This window comes from Pseudochaenichthys georgianus, chromosome 17 (genome assembly GCF_902827115.2).
Source record: "Pseudochaenichthys georgianus chromosome 17, fPseGeo1.2, whole genome shotgun sequence".
Classification (NCBI taxonomy): Eukaryota; Metazoa; Chordata; class Actinopteri; order Perciformes; family Channichthyidae; genus Pseudochaenichthys; species Pseudochaenichthys georgianus.
Genome location: NC_047519.1, coordinates 34,796,487 through 34,812,512, shown reverse-complemented (window position 1 = coordinate 34,812,512; position 16,026 = coordinate 34,796,487). Strand labels below are relative to the sequence as shown.

At 41.3% G+C, this 16,026-nt stretch overlaps 2 protein-coding genes and 5 non-coding genes across 7 annotated transcripts; all 7 read left to right on the top strand.

The window, feature by feature from the left end:
- The first annotated feature begins 2,709 nt into the window (after positions 1-2,709).
- rps8a (ribosomal protein S8a) lies at positions 2,710-6,215 on the top strand. The gene is made up of 6 exons (XM_034104416.1): positions 2,710-2,793; positions 3,865-3,971; positions 4,216-4,315; positions 4,532-4,707; positions 5,152-5,281; positions 6,061-6,215. The coding sequence occupies exons 1-6, from the start codon at positions 2,790-2,792 to the stop codon at positions 6,168-6,170; spliced, it is 627 nt and encodes a 208-aa protein (XP_033960307.1). The 5' UTR covers positions 2,710-2,789; the 3' UTR covers positions 6,171-6,215.
- LOC117463055 (small nucleolar RNA SNORD46) lies at positions 4,013-4,120 on the top strand. The gene has a single exon (XR_004553883.1). It is a non-coding gene; the product is annotated as a small nucleolar RNA SNORD46 (small nucleolar RNA).
- On the top strand, positions 4,344-4,417 carry LOC117463054 (small nucleolar RNA SNORD38). Its single transcript, XR_004553882.1, has one exon. It is a non-coding gene; the product is annotated as a small nucleolar RNA SNORD38 (small nucleolar RNA).
- On the top strand, positions 4,865-4,932 carry LOC117463049 (small nucleolar RNA SNORD38). The gene has a single exon (XR_004553877.1). It is a non-coding gene; the product is annotated as a small nucleolar RNA SNORD38 (small nucleolar RNA).
- On the top strand, positions 5,776-5,843 carry LOC117463051 (small nucleolar RNA SNORD38). Its single transcript, XR_004553879.1, has one exon. It is a non-coding gene; the product is annotated as a small nucleolar RNA SNORD38 (small nucleolar RNA).
- Positions 6,216-13,682: 7,467 nt separating the features above from the next.
- On the top strand, positions 13,683-15,999 carry LOC139435661 (small ribosomal subunit protein eS8-like). Its single transcript, XM_071206401.1, has 3 exons — positions 13,683-13,701; positions 15,476-15,562; positions 15,779-15,999. Exons 1-3 carry the CDS (start codon positions 13,683-13,685, stop codon positions 15,997-15,999), a joined length of 327 nt encoding a protein of 108 aa, XP_071062502.1.
- Positions 15,591-15,664, top strand: LOC117463053 (small nucleolar RNA SNORD38). Its single transcript, XR_004553881.1, has one exon. It is a non-coding gene; the product is annotated as a small nucleolar RNA SNORD38 (small nucleolar RNA).
- Positions 16,000-16,026: the final 27 nt, after the last annotated feature.

Below are 16,026 nucleotides of genomic sequence, written 5' to 3'. Positions count from 1 at the left end.
AATGCATGAATCTTACAATTTGTTGTTGTACCCACGTTTTCCCTTGGACGGAAATCAGCATGTATTTTAGGTTCATAAAGATTGACAATTCAAAACAAAAATGCTATTGTAAAACTAAGTAACAAGAATTGAGACAGGTGCAGCTCCAGGGGTTCAATTCAGTGAAACACCATCATAGATATAACCCTGCGTTATTCCACTGTCACACACCTTCACTGGTAATGTCTTCACTTCTGAAAGTGTGTGTGTGAAGGTGTGTATGTGTGTGCTAGTATCAGGATCAGAGAACAACAACTCTCCTCTGTTCCAGTCCAGATTCACTCTGACCCTCCGGGGCTTCGTCTGCACTCTGAGAGGAGTGTGCCGATCTAACGGTGACCCTGCAGACTTGCATTCTCCATAATCCAGACCATATGTCTCCCTTCTTTTGGGCAGACTCTGCTAACACACCCAGTAACCAGTATGTGCTGTCTCCAACCTGGACGTCCCTGAGTCGAAGCCCTCAGAGCAGCCCAGGACACAGCAGAAGTTATCAAACCTCTCTGGGTTTTCAGGACGTTTCTGATGCTCTCCTCATCTCACAGAGGTCAGACCTTCAGACAGGAAGAGGTTTGGATTAGCAGTGTTTGGGTCCAGGATGAGAGGCGGGCAGGACACCTTCATCTTGCTCCAGATGTTGAAGCTCAGGTTGCCCAGGTGTTTGGCCTGGTCTATCAGAGCTCCTGAGGGCAGATCCTCCAGCAGGGGGCGCTGCAGCCTCTCCACTGCAGCCTTGCAGTTGTGCAGGAAGGAGACGTCTTCTTCAGCTCTCAGCTCCTCCTCTGTGGCTTGGCCGTGGCCGTTTCTCAATCTCGAGGATACTGGCTTCCAAGCCAATATTTCAAGGATGCTACGTCATCGAGTGCCGCCGAAGGACTGTTCCAATCTCCAGCATACTTGGAATTCCACCGAGGCCGCGTCCTTGGTTTGGGGGAAATGTCGAGGCTGCACATGGGTAGACTTCGCGTCGTTAAAATCCCCACAATGCTTTGCGCACGGACCAATTTCAAAAACCCTTGCGGAGAATTGCTGAACCGACGCAGCACACATTTAAATGTAAGTAGCCTAAGTAGTGGCGTAGAACATGTGTTGGTAATTTGTTTGTTATCACCAAAATATCTAATTATGAACTTGCTTTACTTTCACTGAACACATTTTTGGTGATAACAAATGTAACAAAGTAACACATGAAATTAACCCCAAACCAAGGACGCGGCCTCGGTGGAATTCCAAGTATGCTGGAGATTGGAACAGTCCTTCGGCGGCACTCGATGACGTAGCATCCTTGACATATTGGCTTGGAAGCCAGTATCCTTGAGATTGAGAAAACGGCCGTTGTCTCTGAGTAAAGCTGAAAACACAGCAGACAGGGAGAACAGTCAGTCATTGCTCCGCTTCCTCCTCTACTGACTTCACTTGACTTCACTTGAAGTGCTGCTTAGGGTCAGACTCACCTTCAGTGTGTGGAGAACTCAGAGGAAGTTGTTTGGTCTGAAGGTCCGTTTGTCACTTCGCAGTGATTAAGAATGGCAAACGGTGTCCTGGTTTGTCTCTGTTCACCTGTACCTGTGTGTCTCATTCCGCAGACACCAAGGCAAGGCAAGGCTATTTATAAAGCATCTTGCAACACAAGGCAATTCAAAGTGCTTTAGAAAAATGAAAGACATTAAGATAATTTAGAATATTGCAGCGTAAAACCATTATAAACATCAAAAAGCAAAGATAATAAAAACACAGAAAGTTACAGTGCAGTGTGAGATGTGAATAGTTCAATTAAAAGCAGCGGCAAAAAGAAAGGTCTTCAGCCTGCATTTAAAATTAGTAAAAGTTGCAGCGGACCTGCATGCATGTCATGGTTTCTTCCAGATACCCCTAACCACATGCTCACATTCCTCACACCAGCCACACGTCTGCAGCTATCAGTAAACTGGTTTAATATTTTGAACCATTCGGAGCTCATAAAATATCCTTCAGTTGTTCAGTTATAATAAAGTTCATGTAAAGTAAAACAAGTTATTTTCATTGTATTAGTATATTTTAGTGCTATTACCCAGTGGTGTAAAGTCACTAAGTACTTGACTCAAGTATTGTATTTAAGTACAATTTTGAGGGACTTGTACTTTGATTGAGTCAAATTGTTGCTGCTTTGTACTACACCACTACAATTCAGAGGTAAATCGTGTACTTTTACTCTATGTTTATTTTGTACCTTTAGTTACTTTACATATTTGAATTAATAATGGGAAATATAATCAACACCGTGAATAATAACTTTAGTTACACCTGGATTAAATTCACAAGTTACCCTGCAGTTTACAGGGTATTCAAAAAAAGCTGCACCTTTACCAGCTTCAATAAGACTTTAAGGATCAATAATTATAATCAAAACATATCATATTCTGAAATGGACCAATCTGCATAATGAGTACTTTTATATGTTGATGTTAATACTTTTCTACTTTAACTTTTGTAACAAAGTGTTCCTACACTCTGGTACTCGTATGTTTACTGAAGTACAACATCTGAAACTTCAACCACCTCTGCTTTTAATTTTGTACTCTTACTTTTCCAGCAATTTCCATCGCTGTAATTGTTCATTAATCCGCAATAACATTAACACCCGCGATGATACTCCTCTGTGGACAACAAAACCTCGCCCATATGAAGATCTCGCAAATTATCGCGAGCTCACGTGGCTTCAAACCTGCCCATGATCCTTTGCGATTCCTCTTTCTAGCCGGCGCCTGAGAATGGGTACGTGTTTTCATGCTCTGGTCGGAGGGAGAATCCTTGTCCATCTGATGTTTTAACCAAGATATCTGTCTAAAATGGTTTGCTATATTGCAGCTAAATGTTATCTGAACATATGCAGCTGGATCTTTGTTTACTGCATTCGAGTTGTTTTATTTTATTTAAGTATTCTGAAAGGGCTGTGTGAAGGGCTCCAAGATGGCCGCCTTGTTGGCAGTGTAGTTAGCTTCTGGTGCTGAAATGTGTTTGAAAATGACACACTATTGATAGTTTGTGCTATTTATCTGATTTTAGTAGTATTCAGATGTTAGTACTGAACTGTTAGCCGTTCATGAAACGCGTTGAGACGTTTTAACAGTGCCAATAGAGTGGCGAATTAAATGTAGCATGCTAGTAGTAGTTAGCTTAGCAGGGTGGCAGTGATCCCGACACGCTGCTGCACTAAAACAACGAATAATAAGTATGCTTATTTGAGAAGGAAGTTGTGTGTATTTAACATACGGTTTTGTTTGTTATGTCTGATCAACGTGAACGGCAATAGGAAGTGTATCTTTGACACGTGAGGTACATGCTGGTTCTTGAAAGGCCACAATGTTTAACAGATTTGGAAATTTCTACCACATTTAGCTAAGCTAATTATTACATGTCTAAGTTCTGAGGCAGAATTACTCTAGTATACGTAAGCTTCTTGGTCATACATTTCTTTTAATCCAGCTTGACCATGAGCATGTGAATAGAGGATACACTGGATGCAGAAAAGGGCTTTGTATAATTTCTAGTCATGAATACAGATTGTTTCTATTTTACCAGTTGATAGCACTTGTGTTCCTTGTTACTATTTGCACTAAGAGAGCAAGTCCATTTAACAAGATTCAAATGTCAATCTGTTTGCAGAATTGTAACGTTTTAATGCTTGAGCAACATGATGAAACTCATAAGCGGATCCAAATTCAATTGAGGAAAACTTACCTTGGAGAACTGACGCTCAAGCATAGCAAATCATTGTGTGGAAATTGTCCTGTGGGTTGTGGTGATCTAACCCCTGCTTCTTTATCCACGTTTCTTTCTATTAAGGTATCTCAAGGGATAACTGGCATAAACGCCGCAAGACCGGCGGTAAACGCAAGCCCTACCACAAGAAAAGGAAGTATGAGCTTGGACGCCCTCCAGCAAACACAAAAGTGAGTAAAACAGTGATCACCTGCTTTCATGCCGGTGTTGAAGTGTGGGTGATGAAAAAGAGACCTTAGGTTTGTCATTTTTGAGCCGTTTTGGATCAAAGTTCTTGACTTACCAATGCCAGGACATGTCATAGTTACTCTGACACGCTTCAACGCATCAGAATACAATCTTAACTCATGGATAACCCGAATCCTAGGAAACCGCAAAACTAACATTTGTCTTTTTTATTATTGTTTTTCTTAGATTGGACCCCGTCGCATCCACACAGTGAGGGTGCGTGGAGGGAACAAGAAGTACCGTGCTCTGAGGCTGGATGTCGGTAACTTCTCATGGGGCTCTGAGTGTAAGTTTGATTTATTTCACAAAAGGCATCTTACAATGATGATAACTTTGTCCAGTTCTGCTACTGAATGCAAGTGCTGATATCAAAGACATCTGAGAAAGATCTGTTTCCTGTGCCTAGCATTTTAATAAAGTTTTATTTACTCGTTGTCTAACAACAGGTCCAAAGGAAGCAGCCATTAGCTTTTACTAACTGCCCTTTATGTTGTGTACACAGGCTGCACACGTAAGACCAGGATCATTGATGTGGTCTACAATGCCTCCAACAACGAGCTGGTCAGAACCAAGACCCTGGTGAAGAACTGCATCGTGCTCGTGGACTCTCTTCCCTACAGGCAGTGGTACGAGGCCCACTTCGCCACTCCTCTGGGACGCAAGAAGGGAGCCAAGCTCGTAAGTGGAAGGACACACATTTACACTACCCCTTGCTCTGTGTAGAGAATCATAACTCATGTGTGTAACTTGGGCCAGAGAATGCATCCATTTTGTTAAAGCCACACAAAGACACCTCTCGTAATTCCAGATCGTGAGACTCTCGGGGGTGCACGTCTTTCAATGAAGATAACTTTGTCCAGTTCTGCTACTGAATGAAAGTGATGATAATGTGACTCTGAGAAAGACCTGTTACCTGCACCCCTTGCTCCTAAAGTCCCAAACAGACAGAAACCTTTCTGTTTAGATTATTTATTGCTTATGTTACAGTTCCTGTCGGACTCATAAGTGCTTCAGATGCCCCTGTAATGAGTAGTACATTTTTATGCATGTTAGAATAATCTTTCAGAAATGCACTGCAGTTCTGTTAATATCCTGCTAATGGGCTTTCTTTCCATTGTTCAGACTCCTGAGGAAGAGGATGTCCTGAACAAGAAGAGGTCAAAGAGGACCCAGAAGAAGTACGATGAGCGCAAAAAGACGGCCAAGATCAGCCCCCTCTTGGAGGAGCAGTTCCAGCAGGGAAAACTGCTTGGTGAGTCTGAACATCTGTAGTGATGGTCCTTAAATCATTACATGACTGCATCACTGGTTAATTTATTTGGAAGCACTTCACCTGGTAGTTTAAGGAAATGTGCACTTTTGTTATTAATATACTTCTAGTCTCAAAATCTGATGCTGGTTAATCCCACGACTAAAAGACACATCTCAAATGTCATATTGTCAAAGGGGTTATTTGTTAGCGTTCAAGATATTTTTCATTTGAAGAACATTTCAAATGAAATATGGGAAATGCAAATATACTTTCAAGGATTGAGAATCTAAATTTACAGCAGGATATCTCCAATTTATCATTTAGGCAATAATCTGCGCAAGGTTTGAAGCTATATTCAACCTATTCCAGAGGCAGCATATACGGTAGTCTTTGAAGAAAAACTAATACTTAAATTACCACCAAGATCACAAGAAAACAAAATCAGACAAAATGTCCCTTACGCCTCTAAACAGTTCTGTCTGTCCTGGTGCACGTCTCAATGAAGATAACTTTGTCCAGTTCTGCTACTGAATGAAAGTGATGATAATGTGACTCTGAGAAAGACCTGTTACCTGCACTGACATCACTTATAACCTAGTCTGGGTGCTGAAGTTACAGATCTTACATTTTCAATGGCGTTTATTAACAAATCCTTAATTTCTCTTAGTATGATGAAGAGAGTCAAAGTATCAATGCCACAGAGCTTGGATCCCTGTAAAATAGACATGTTTTGATAGCCTTTGTTCCCCTCAGCTGACATGTTGTCTCTCCTCCTGCAGCTTGCATTGCATCCAGACCCGGCCAGTGCGGCAGGTGTGACGGCTACATCCTGGAAGGAAAGGAGCTGGAGTTCTACCTGAGGAAGATCAAGGCCAAGAAAGGCAAATAGATGTTCAGCTGTTTGATACGTCAATAAAATCCAAAAGCCCCACAACTGTCTGCTGTCTCGTTACTGGTTCTTTGTTTTAGTACTGATAGAAAACTGCATTGAATGTCATCTTGGCCACAGGCAGCCATAGGTTTAGTTGGACCGGCTTCACCCAGAAATCTGGCCTGTGCCACGGGTTGAAACAAACTGTCAAATGTATTCATCTGATAAACATGGTTAGAGGAGACAAGAAGTACCTAATTGATCCCAATTAAGCCATTTTTATGTTGTGATTTAATGTAAACATTGAAGGTTTTCATAAGAGCTTATCAGGCAAACCAATGAGTGTTTTCTCAGACAGTATTTCATGTCAGTGGGGATTGTGAGTTAAAAACCCCACGTTGGACTAGAAGGCTGCAGGGTTTCATAGTAGACTACTGGAAGCTGAAATGCATATCAATGGCGGAAGTTTTCAAATCTTGATTAGATTCCTTTATTGTCACTAGAGTACAGCGAAATAAGCGTTCCCGATGGGGCAATCACGCACAGCGGACAGTACAAGTATCATTTTGACAATACAAGCTAAAACTTTTAATATATAAAGGGACTAAATTGGACCTGATACTTTGAACAGTACGCTTACAAGAGCGATACGGTCAAGGCAGTAAATGTAAACGAGTTATTGTACATGTATTTTTCAGTGCAGTTAATTACAAAACTAGAAATAAATGTGTTCTATAAAAACTGTATGACATCAATGTCATTAAATGTAGTTCATGAATTTGAGTACTTCACAAATTAATGTACAATGTGAATTTCCACGGTTCAAAATCGTGGCATTTTGTCGGGAATTTTTAGTAGAACGTGCAAACAAAATATCAGAAGATGCAAATATCAAAATGGCTAAACATTTAAATATGGTGATTCTTTTCCCATCTCATTAAATAGATTTAGCAATGAGTGATCTAGCCTGTACTGCAGTAATGGTTACAATATTATCCACCAAAATGTGTCGCATACTAAACTCAACCCAATTTCTCAACTGTTTGAAGTGTATCGTGTCAACTACCTCATTCGCTACCCTTTTTTTGTCAACTCCTTTATGAAAGAACCTGGCATTTATGTATTACTCCACTGTTAGGAACTCCCTGTAGATAAGTCAGGTTCATCTCAAAGGTTGCTACAGGTTCGGTTAAATAGTTTATTCTTATGCAAGTTTTCCAAGTGAATGAAATTAAACGGAAATTACAGCCTTTAGAAGAGTTAAGGAACTTCAGTGATTTTCTTTTCTCAATACACAGGTAACCACTATGATACATCTAGGGGTCCTAACATGATTATTGGAAGAGCTAAGAAGAAAGAACTAAGTTCTGGTACACATGTTTTCTATTTTTTGAGAAAATGGTAGACCATTTAAACATTCAACTTATTTTAACAATATGCATAACCCTTGCTACTGAATAGAAGCCTCTGCAGTTTTTTATACTGGAAGGGGGCGATAATTATCTGACAGGTTCATCACTATTTTTGATTTCTTTAAGATTTGTAAAGGTTCTTTTGCTGCCTAGAAAGCCAGTTACGGCTGCAATTATAACAAGAAATGCATAGTTCTGAACTAACTGCGCATCATCAGAGACTCTTCCCACCCCAACCATACACTGTTTATCCCCCTACGTGGCACCCGCTCTGGGACACGCTACCACAGCCTCCCAGGTCGAACAAACAGGACTACGCACAGCTTCTTCCCTTCAGCAGTCAGACTGCTGACAATTAACTCCACGCTGTCCCATACTGCCTAGTTGTTGTCGTGTGCTGTGCTGAAGCGCAATTCTGTATTCACTGTATTTATTTATTATTATCTGTGTATTTATTCCTATTTACCTTTATTTTTGTATCATTTATTTTGGTACATACTTCTGATAATTGCGTATGTAACTGACTGTTTTGCGATCTGGTTAGACCATCCTTAAATTTCGTTACACTGTGCTTGCATTTTTGTAATGACAATAAAGTAATCTAATCTAGTTAAAGTCCCTGACATGTTTTGGTATTGAGGTAAAATATTAAACAAAAATAAAAACGGAACAAACAATAAAACTCCAGGATAAAGAGATTGTTACACAATTCAAGGGTGATAGTATGGAAGCAGAGCAGTTCATTTCATTTTTAGGAAAATGTCAAGAAATGGGCTGAATCCAAAACTACTTTTGAAATGTTTTACCAAAAATAAAGTAGCACTTTTTAAAAACATTATTAATAAAAAGGCTAATTGTGTATTTAACAAATATGTAATCTGAAATATGAAATTGTATTTAACATGTTTTATTTTTGTTGTATTATTTTTTTAACGTCATTTTTCATTAGTTTATAAGTCTACACATGATGTCAACTTTTTGTATACAAAATATATGATGTTCACAAAAGTCCCCGACATGACAACGAACGTAATTTGCCCCCGGTAATTCTAGGGTGGGTTACACATGCAGTCTTAGTTTTACTGCATCCATCTGTAACAATAAAAAGAGTGAAATGACAAATACAAGCTGTCATTACCACGATGCTTCCAAACATTTTCCACAACTATGGATATAAAGAGGTTAAAGGTCGCCTATTATGCAAAATCCACTTGTTCATCTCTTTTATACTTAAACATGTGTCCCCTCTGTTTAAAGACATTCTGAAAGTTACAGGAAAAAAGATTCGCTAAATTTTTGTCCTGATCCATTTATAGAAAAACCTGTCTGAAAATGAGCTGATCAGATTTTGGACACTTTGTGATGTCATAACGATTGTTTGGCTCGTGTAACCATTAGCCAATCACCAACCAAGGTAACCCCCCCCACACCTTATCACCTGTATCTACTTCTAGAGCACCATTAGCTGCTTTCATACCAAGTACATTGCTGTACTTAGTGCCGGCACTTATTACCCCAGGGCACTAATGGCGCATTTCCACTGCAGCGGGTAGCCCCTTTTAAGCGTCCTTAATTGTCCTCAAGCGGGCAGGCCAGTTTTTGGTGGCCTCTCCATATAGCGTAGCACCGGCTAGCGGGTAATTTTTCCCTCTTTTTCCGGCCCCATAAAATCGTGGTTCTATCAGGCCAGGGCCAGGGCTGAACTAGTGACGTCAACACTCTCGACTGCTGATTGGTCAGAGAGAATCGTCACAAGATCGCGCGCAAGATCATCCCTAGCGTCGCATATATATCTAGAAGCAAGCTTGCAGCATTTTTATACACAGCATTTTTGTAAACGGAGGAGCTACAAAAATGGCAACGTCAAATGAAAAGCACACCGTGGTCGACCGAGGAGGTGACCACGTTCCTACATTTCATTGGGGATGATAAAATCCAGCGGGAGCTTGACGGAACAACTCGAAATGTGAAAAAAAAGCCTACACTGCGTTGCTACCCCAGGTCCTAAACTGTAATGGAAATGCGCTCAGGCCTCGGACGGCCAGCGAGGCAGCCCGAGGCCTGAGCGAGGACGCTTAGGGATGCTTAAACGAGGCTACCCCGCTGCAGTGGAAATGTGCCATTAGTACCAATCGCGTTCACACCGGAGTACTTTTCCATGAGGGAAGATTACGCAAATGAGCCGCTGACGTCACTTTGTCTTCTTCTGCTTTGGGTTTACTGGCAGGCCGCAAACAACTTCACGGCATATACTGCCACCCGAAGTCCCCGGCCGGAAGTCCCTGGAGTTCGGGACTGGCTTCAGTAGAAGCTGCTGGGACTCCCAGCAGCTTCTACTGAAGCCTTCCGAGTAAATCGCCAGAACGCCGACACCTCCTCATCACTCCACCGCCATAAGTTATTCTCTCTCCGTTGGCGCCCGGGGCTAATGCTAATAATGCTAATGCCAGCAAATACAATGGCGTGGTTTGCAATTCGCCCAGCCAATAGAAATTGGTACTTTTTTGGTACCACCACTCTAGCAGGCACTGACAATGGGGGTAAAAGTTCCCGGCACTAAGTACTCTTTTTGGTGTGAACGCGACATCAGGGGTACTAACGGAACTAAAGGGGAAAAGTACGGGGGGAAAGTACTCCGGTGTGAACGCGCCTATTGTGTTCTTTTTAACTAAATACCTCTCAGAGGGGCGTGGGGAGTGGCTCCTTATTTTCATCTAAAGTAACAGACAGAGAATCAGCACTTTTGCAACAGGGCATTATGGGTAATGCTGCAATGATCTGTTTGGTATTTGGAGCAAAACACTTCAGAGACATGTTTTGTATACATCTGAGACCCATAATATATTGATGAAAAACAGTATAATAGAGAGTCCTTCCCTTTCCGGTGACCTCCATGGGACCTTATTTTGGAAAAATTATGTATTGAAGTCAATGGCGAGAGAAAAGTTATCTTTCGATCCCGTTTGAATTATGCCATGAATTACACATGTGATGTTTGTCAATTTAAAAGATAAGAAGTACAACAAAAAAAAAATTGCCTGCCTGCCTGCCTTCGATTCTCCCTGAACTGCCTGATCTTTTTAATGTTCAATGTTAACTGTAGTGTTCTCATGCAGTGTGTTGAAACTCTGATGAAAACACTGAGTTAAACCGCAGCCAATGAAGACAGAGTCGTAGTAAGTTTGACCGTTTACTGTCACAATTCTTCATAGACATGGCGATGAAAAAGCATTGCCTCTAGGATGTTTCTTGTGGATGGAAGCCGATTATATTTGGAGAAATACACTCTCTGGCCATGCCGTTTCTCTAACGTTAAACCAGAAGTGGCGATGCCGTAAACCGGAAGTGACGCTAAGAACAGCAAACTTAAAAATAGCATGACCATTATCACTCCTAGTGGTGACTTTATGAACTGCAAACAAATTATAACATTACAAAGCGCCTTTAAGACAGCACACTCCCACCTGACCTCTGTGAGGTCACTAAACTTAGAATCAGTCTAATATTTCGGCTTCTTGGTCCAGTTCTGGGATGTGATTGGCAATATGAAGATGAGGCTGGTGAAGAACGGCACTGGGTGTGGGAATCTCAGACCGATTATTTGGGATCTCGTGACATTCAATGATTGGTGGAAGAGAGATGAGGACTTTTCCATCCAGAGACTCGATCTGAAATCCTTCTGCCTTCTTGCCAGATGTTTCAACGATGCCAGAGCAAGTTCTGAGACAGTATGAGGATGGTTTGCTCTCTACGTTGAATAGTTTGAAGAACTCAGGGGTAGCTAATGAGCGATTACTCTGGTCGTCCAGAATTACATAGGCTTTAATGACATTGTCCTTAGAACCCTTGGGGTATATCTTTGCGAAGCAGATTTTCGAGCATGATCGGCTCCACTGACCTAGTCCACAAACTTCTGTGCAGCTAGTTCTAACAACGTCCTGGTTATAATCTTCTCCCTCCCCGCCGTTCTCTTGTGACGTTGAAGGAGCCTTGAAGCTTTGAGGTGCTGGACCAGGATGCATGGCTGTCGCACTCAGAACACTTTACAGAAGTCTTGCAGTATTTGGCTAGGTGGGAGGATGAAGAACAGCATTTGAAACATATTCCTTTCTCTTTGAGAAACGCTTTCCTGTCGTTGAGGAGTTTGTTTCGGAATGTTCTACATTTTCTTAGCGGATGAGGTTGATTATGTAATGGGCAGTTCTTGCTAGGATCCTCGTTGGGTGCAGAAACCTCAATTTTGTGCACTGAGATGGGTTTGTTTGTGTTATAATTATTCAAAAAGACTTTATCTTATTTTGTGGGTGTTGCGGTGTTTCCCTGATGCCTGAAGCTGGGATTGTTTCTCTTCTTCGACTCATTGCACACAAACCTGCAAAAATACTCGAAGGGAGGGAAGCGACCGTGGTTCTCTACTTTGAACCGATACCCAGTGGAAACCCAGTTGTCTTGGAGCACATAAGGTAGCTTGTCTACGATAGGCCCAATTCCACGTGAAGTGTCCAGATACGACAGCCCAGTTAAATAACCATCTTCTTTAGCGCCTTGGATCTCCATAAGCAAGTCTCCAAGTTCCCGTAATTTGGTGTGTTCCTTGGCTGTAATCTTAGGAAAGCTGTCTAACCGCTGAAACAGGGACTCTTCGATGATTTCGGGAGCAGCATAGCACTCATGAAGTCGCTGCCATGCTCTGTGTAAAGCCAGATTCCTTTCCCTGCCATTTTGTCATGAGGTCCAATTCTTGAGTTGCTGTGAGGTGAACTTCCCTGACTGCACTGGTGAATGAGGAGTACCATGCACGGAAATTCTCAGGCTTATCGTCAAATTGGTACAGTCCTGAACTGACAAGGTCTCGTCGTGCCAAATACTGTGCCAAAGGCTCCATCGTAGCTGGTGAGCTAGCTCGAGGAATATGTTGTGGAGTATATGACTGAGCATGTATGTTCATGGTGGGGTTTGGTCTGCTGGCTTCAGACTTTGTCTCTACCATAGTCCATTCAGGTTCGTCTGGGGCAGGTAAATGAATATTGTCACTCTTTACAGGCTTTAGCTGACCGTCGATCTGTTGTGAAATGTTCTTTTCGGGTGGAATCCACGTTATGAGGCTTTCGTGGGACTCAGCACGTAAGGGAAAAGCAACGTGCAAAACTGACGAGCGTCGTATGGGAGGATGAAGAATCTGGAGGTCGATTTGTGATTGAACATATTCACTTGTGCGATCAGCTTTAACCTTCTCAGATTCGGATTTGCATTTCTCAACTTCAATTTGCATGACTTCAGAATTTTCCAATACTTGTGCCTCCGCCACGACTGCATCAGTTTCCCGCTGTAGCGTTAACACTTCCAACTTTGTGTCTATTCTTACTGTTTCCAGCTGATTTTGAGCCTTTTCCATTTTCAGTTTAGCCTCTTCGCTAGCATACAAGGCTCTTACCTTAGCGACTCTTCAAAGAGTTCACGAAATATGACTACTACTCTTACTGTTTAACATTTTGGGTTACTTAATGTTACTTCACGTTAAGGCTAATACAAATGACAAGGCTAAGCCGGCTGTAATGCTAAATAACGTGCTTGCTACTAGCTAGGTAGCTAACTTGATCCAGCCACTCCTGGTCCTTTCATCAGACGAGAAGCGAAAGAACGAGCAAGATCCATTGCTGGTATGATTACAACCTGCTGATACAAAGCACACAGGCATCTTGTTAAAGTTATCTTAGCTATCTCTTATATTTAGTGGAGGAAAACAATTATGACTTCAGTTTTGACATAACTTACTGGGATTTGTAGTCTTTCTAGTTGTGTATTTTTCATACTCTTATATTTCAACAGTTTTACGACAAACTGTGAGTGTTTGACATGGAAATGATTTTTTAAGATTGACAAACATCATATGTGTAATTCATGGCACAATTCAAACGGGATCGAAAGATAAGTTTTCTCTCCCCATTGACTTCAATACATAATTTTTCCGAAATAAGGTCCCATGGGTCGGAAGTAGATGGGCGGGACTTCACGGCCCATGAACGACACGTGATCAATCCCGCTGCTGTGATTGATTGGTGCATATTTGGGACAAACGTGGTCTTCAGTCTGCTGCTAGGATTCAAGACACTTAACCATGCCACTCAACAAGGAAGGTACGTGTCTTTAAATTTGCAACATATTTTCAAAGTTTTAGCTATGTTAATTTGATGCACACAGCTTTTTGCCTTCATGTCTTAATGTTTAAATTGTTCGTTGAAATCAAAGGAAAGTTAACCTACGTCAACGGCTAACGTTAGCTAACAGCGTTGCTGATTTCGTATTATTAAAACCTATCATGCGTTCATGACCAGTTTCACCACATTTGGAAAAATAACTGAAGTTGTTATTGAAGTTGCTGATTTTGGGTGTTGCTGCTTTGACCCACAGAGCTGTCCGAGCAGCAGACAGAGTTCCAACAAGTCGCGAGGAAGTTTGCACGTGAAGAGATCCATAGTCCACTGCAGCGGACTATGGCAGGAGTGGTGATGAAGTGAGTATGATATATGAATATATAATATTATATATAATATGGAAATAATAGGTGGCAGTGTAACATTAAATATAGCTTGACTTAATTGATTAACATTAAAGCTTCACTAATGTTGTTGTTCTGTTTTTGTCTGAGCGATGTGTGCACATGCCTTTTATCTCCTTGTAGCATATAGCTTAGTTTTTAGTATCCGCTCTACTTTTTAAAATCTTATTCAATTTGTTAGTTTGTTTTCGGTTCAGTTAGTTTGTTGGTTTATGGAGCTGTGTAGTTTTGGCAAAAGAATACCCACGCTCTGGTCGGAGGGAGAATCCTTGTCCATCTGATGTTTTAACGAAGATATCTATCTGAAATGGTTTGCTATATTGAAGCTAAATGTTATCTGAACACATACAGCTTTATCTTTTTTGACTGCATTGGAGTTTTTATATTTTAGTTAAGTATTCTGAAAAGGATGTGTGGAGGGCTCCAAGATGGCTTTGCTTGTTGGCAGTGTAGTTTCAATTGTTGGGGCTATGTATCTTATTTCAGTAGTATTCAGATGTTTGTACTTAACCGGTTTGCCGTTCATGAAAAGCGTCAAGAGGTTTTATCTGCGTATTAACTGTAGCATGCTAGCATTAGTTAGCTTAGCAGGGTGGCAGTGATCGTGTCCAGCTGCTGCACTAAAACGAACCCGATGAATAATAAGAATACTTATTGGTGAAGGAAGTTGTGGGCATTTAACGTTTGGTTTGTTATATCTGATCAACGTGAACGGTAATGGGAAGTGTATCTTGGGCATGGGAAGTGTATCTTGGACACGTGAGGTACATGCTGGTTCTTGCAAGGCCTCCATTTTTAACAGATTTTGAAATTGCTACCAAATTTAGCTAAGATAATTATTACATGTCTAAAGATAGAATTGATGCACAACACGTCTATTAAGTTCTATGAGACCGAATTACAGTATAAAACGTAGGCTTCTGGATCATACATCTCCTTTAATCCAGCTTAACCATGAGTTTATGAAGTTACTTTAGAACGGTAAAGTGAATATAGGATAAACTGGATGTAGAAAAGTGCTTTGTATAATTTCTAGTCATGAATACAGATTGTTTTTATTTAACCAGGAGTTGATGGCACTTCGATGTTTTCCTTGTTGTTTTCTAAATGAAAAGTTTTGCACAAAGTGAGGAAGTCCATTTAACAAGATTCAAATGTCAATCTGTTTGCAGAATTGTAATGTTTTAATGCTTGAGCAACATGATGAAACTCATAAGCGGATCCAAATTCAATTGAGGAAAACTTACCTTGGAGAACTGACGCTCAAGCATAGCAAATCATTGTGTGGAAATTGTCCTGTGAGTTGTGGTGATCTAACCCCTGCTTCTTTATCCATGTTTCTTTCTATTAAGGTACCCACACAGTGAGGGTGCGTGGAGGGAACAAGAAGTACCGTGCTCTGAGGCTGGATGTCGGTAACTTCTCATGGGGCTCTGAGTGTAAGTTTGATTTATTTCACAAAAGGCATCTTACAATGATGATAACTTTGTCCAGTTCTGCTACTGAATGCAAGTGCTGATATCAAAGACATCTGAGAAAGATCTGTTTCCTGTGCCTAGCATTTTAATAAAGTTTTATTTACTCGTTGTCTAACAACGGGTCCAAAGGAAGCAGTCATTAGCTTTTACTAACTGCCCTTTATGTTGTGTACACAGGCTGCACACGTAAGACCAGGATCATTGATGTGGTCTACAATGCCTCCAACAACGAGCTGGTCAGAACCAAGACCCTGGTGAAGAACTGCATCGTGCTCGTGGACTCTCTTCCCTACAGGCAGTGGTACGAGGCCCACTTCGCCACTCCTCTGGGACGCAAGAAGGGAGCCAAGCTCGTAAGTGGAAGGACACACATTTACACTACCCCTTTCTCTGTGTAGAGAATCATAACTCATGTGTGTAACTTG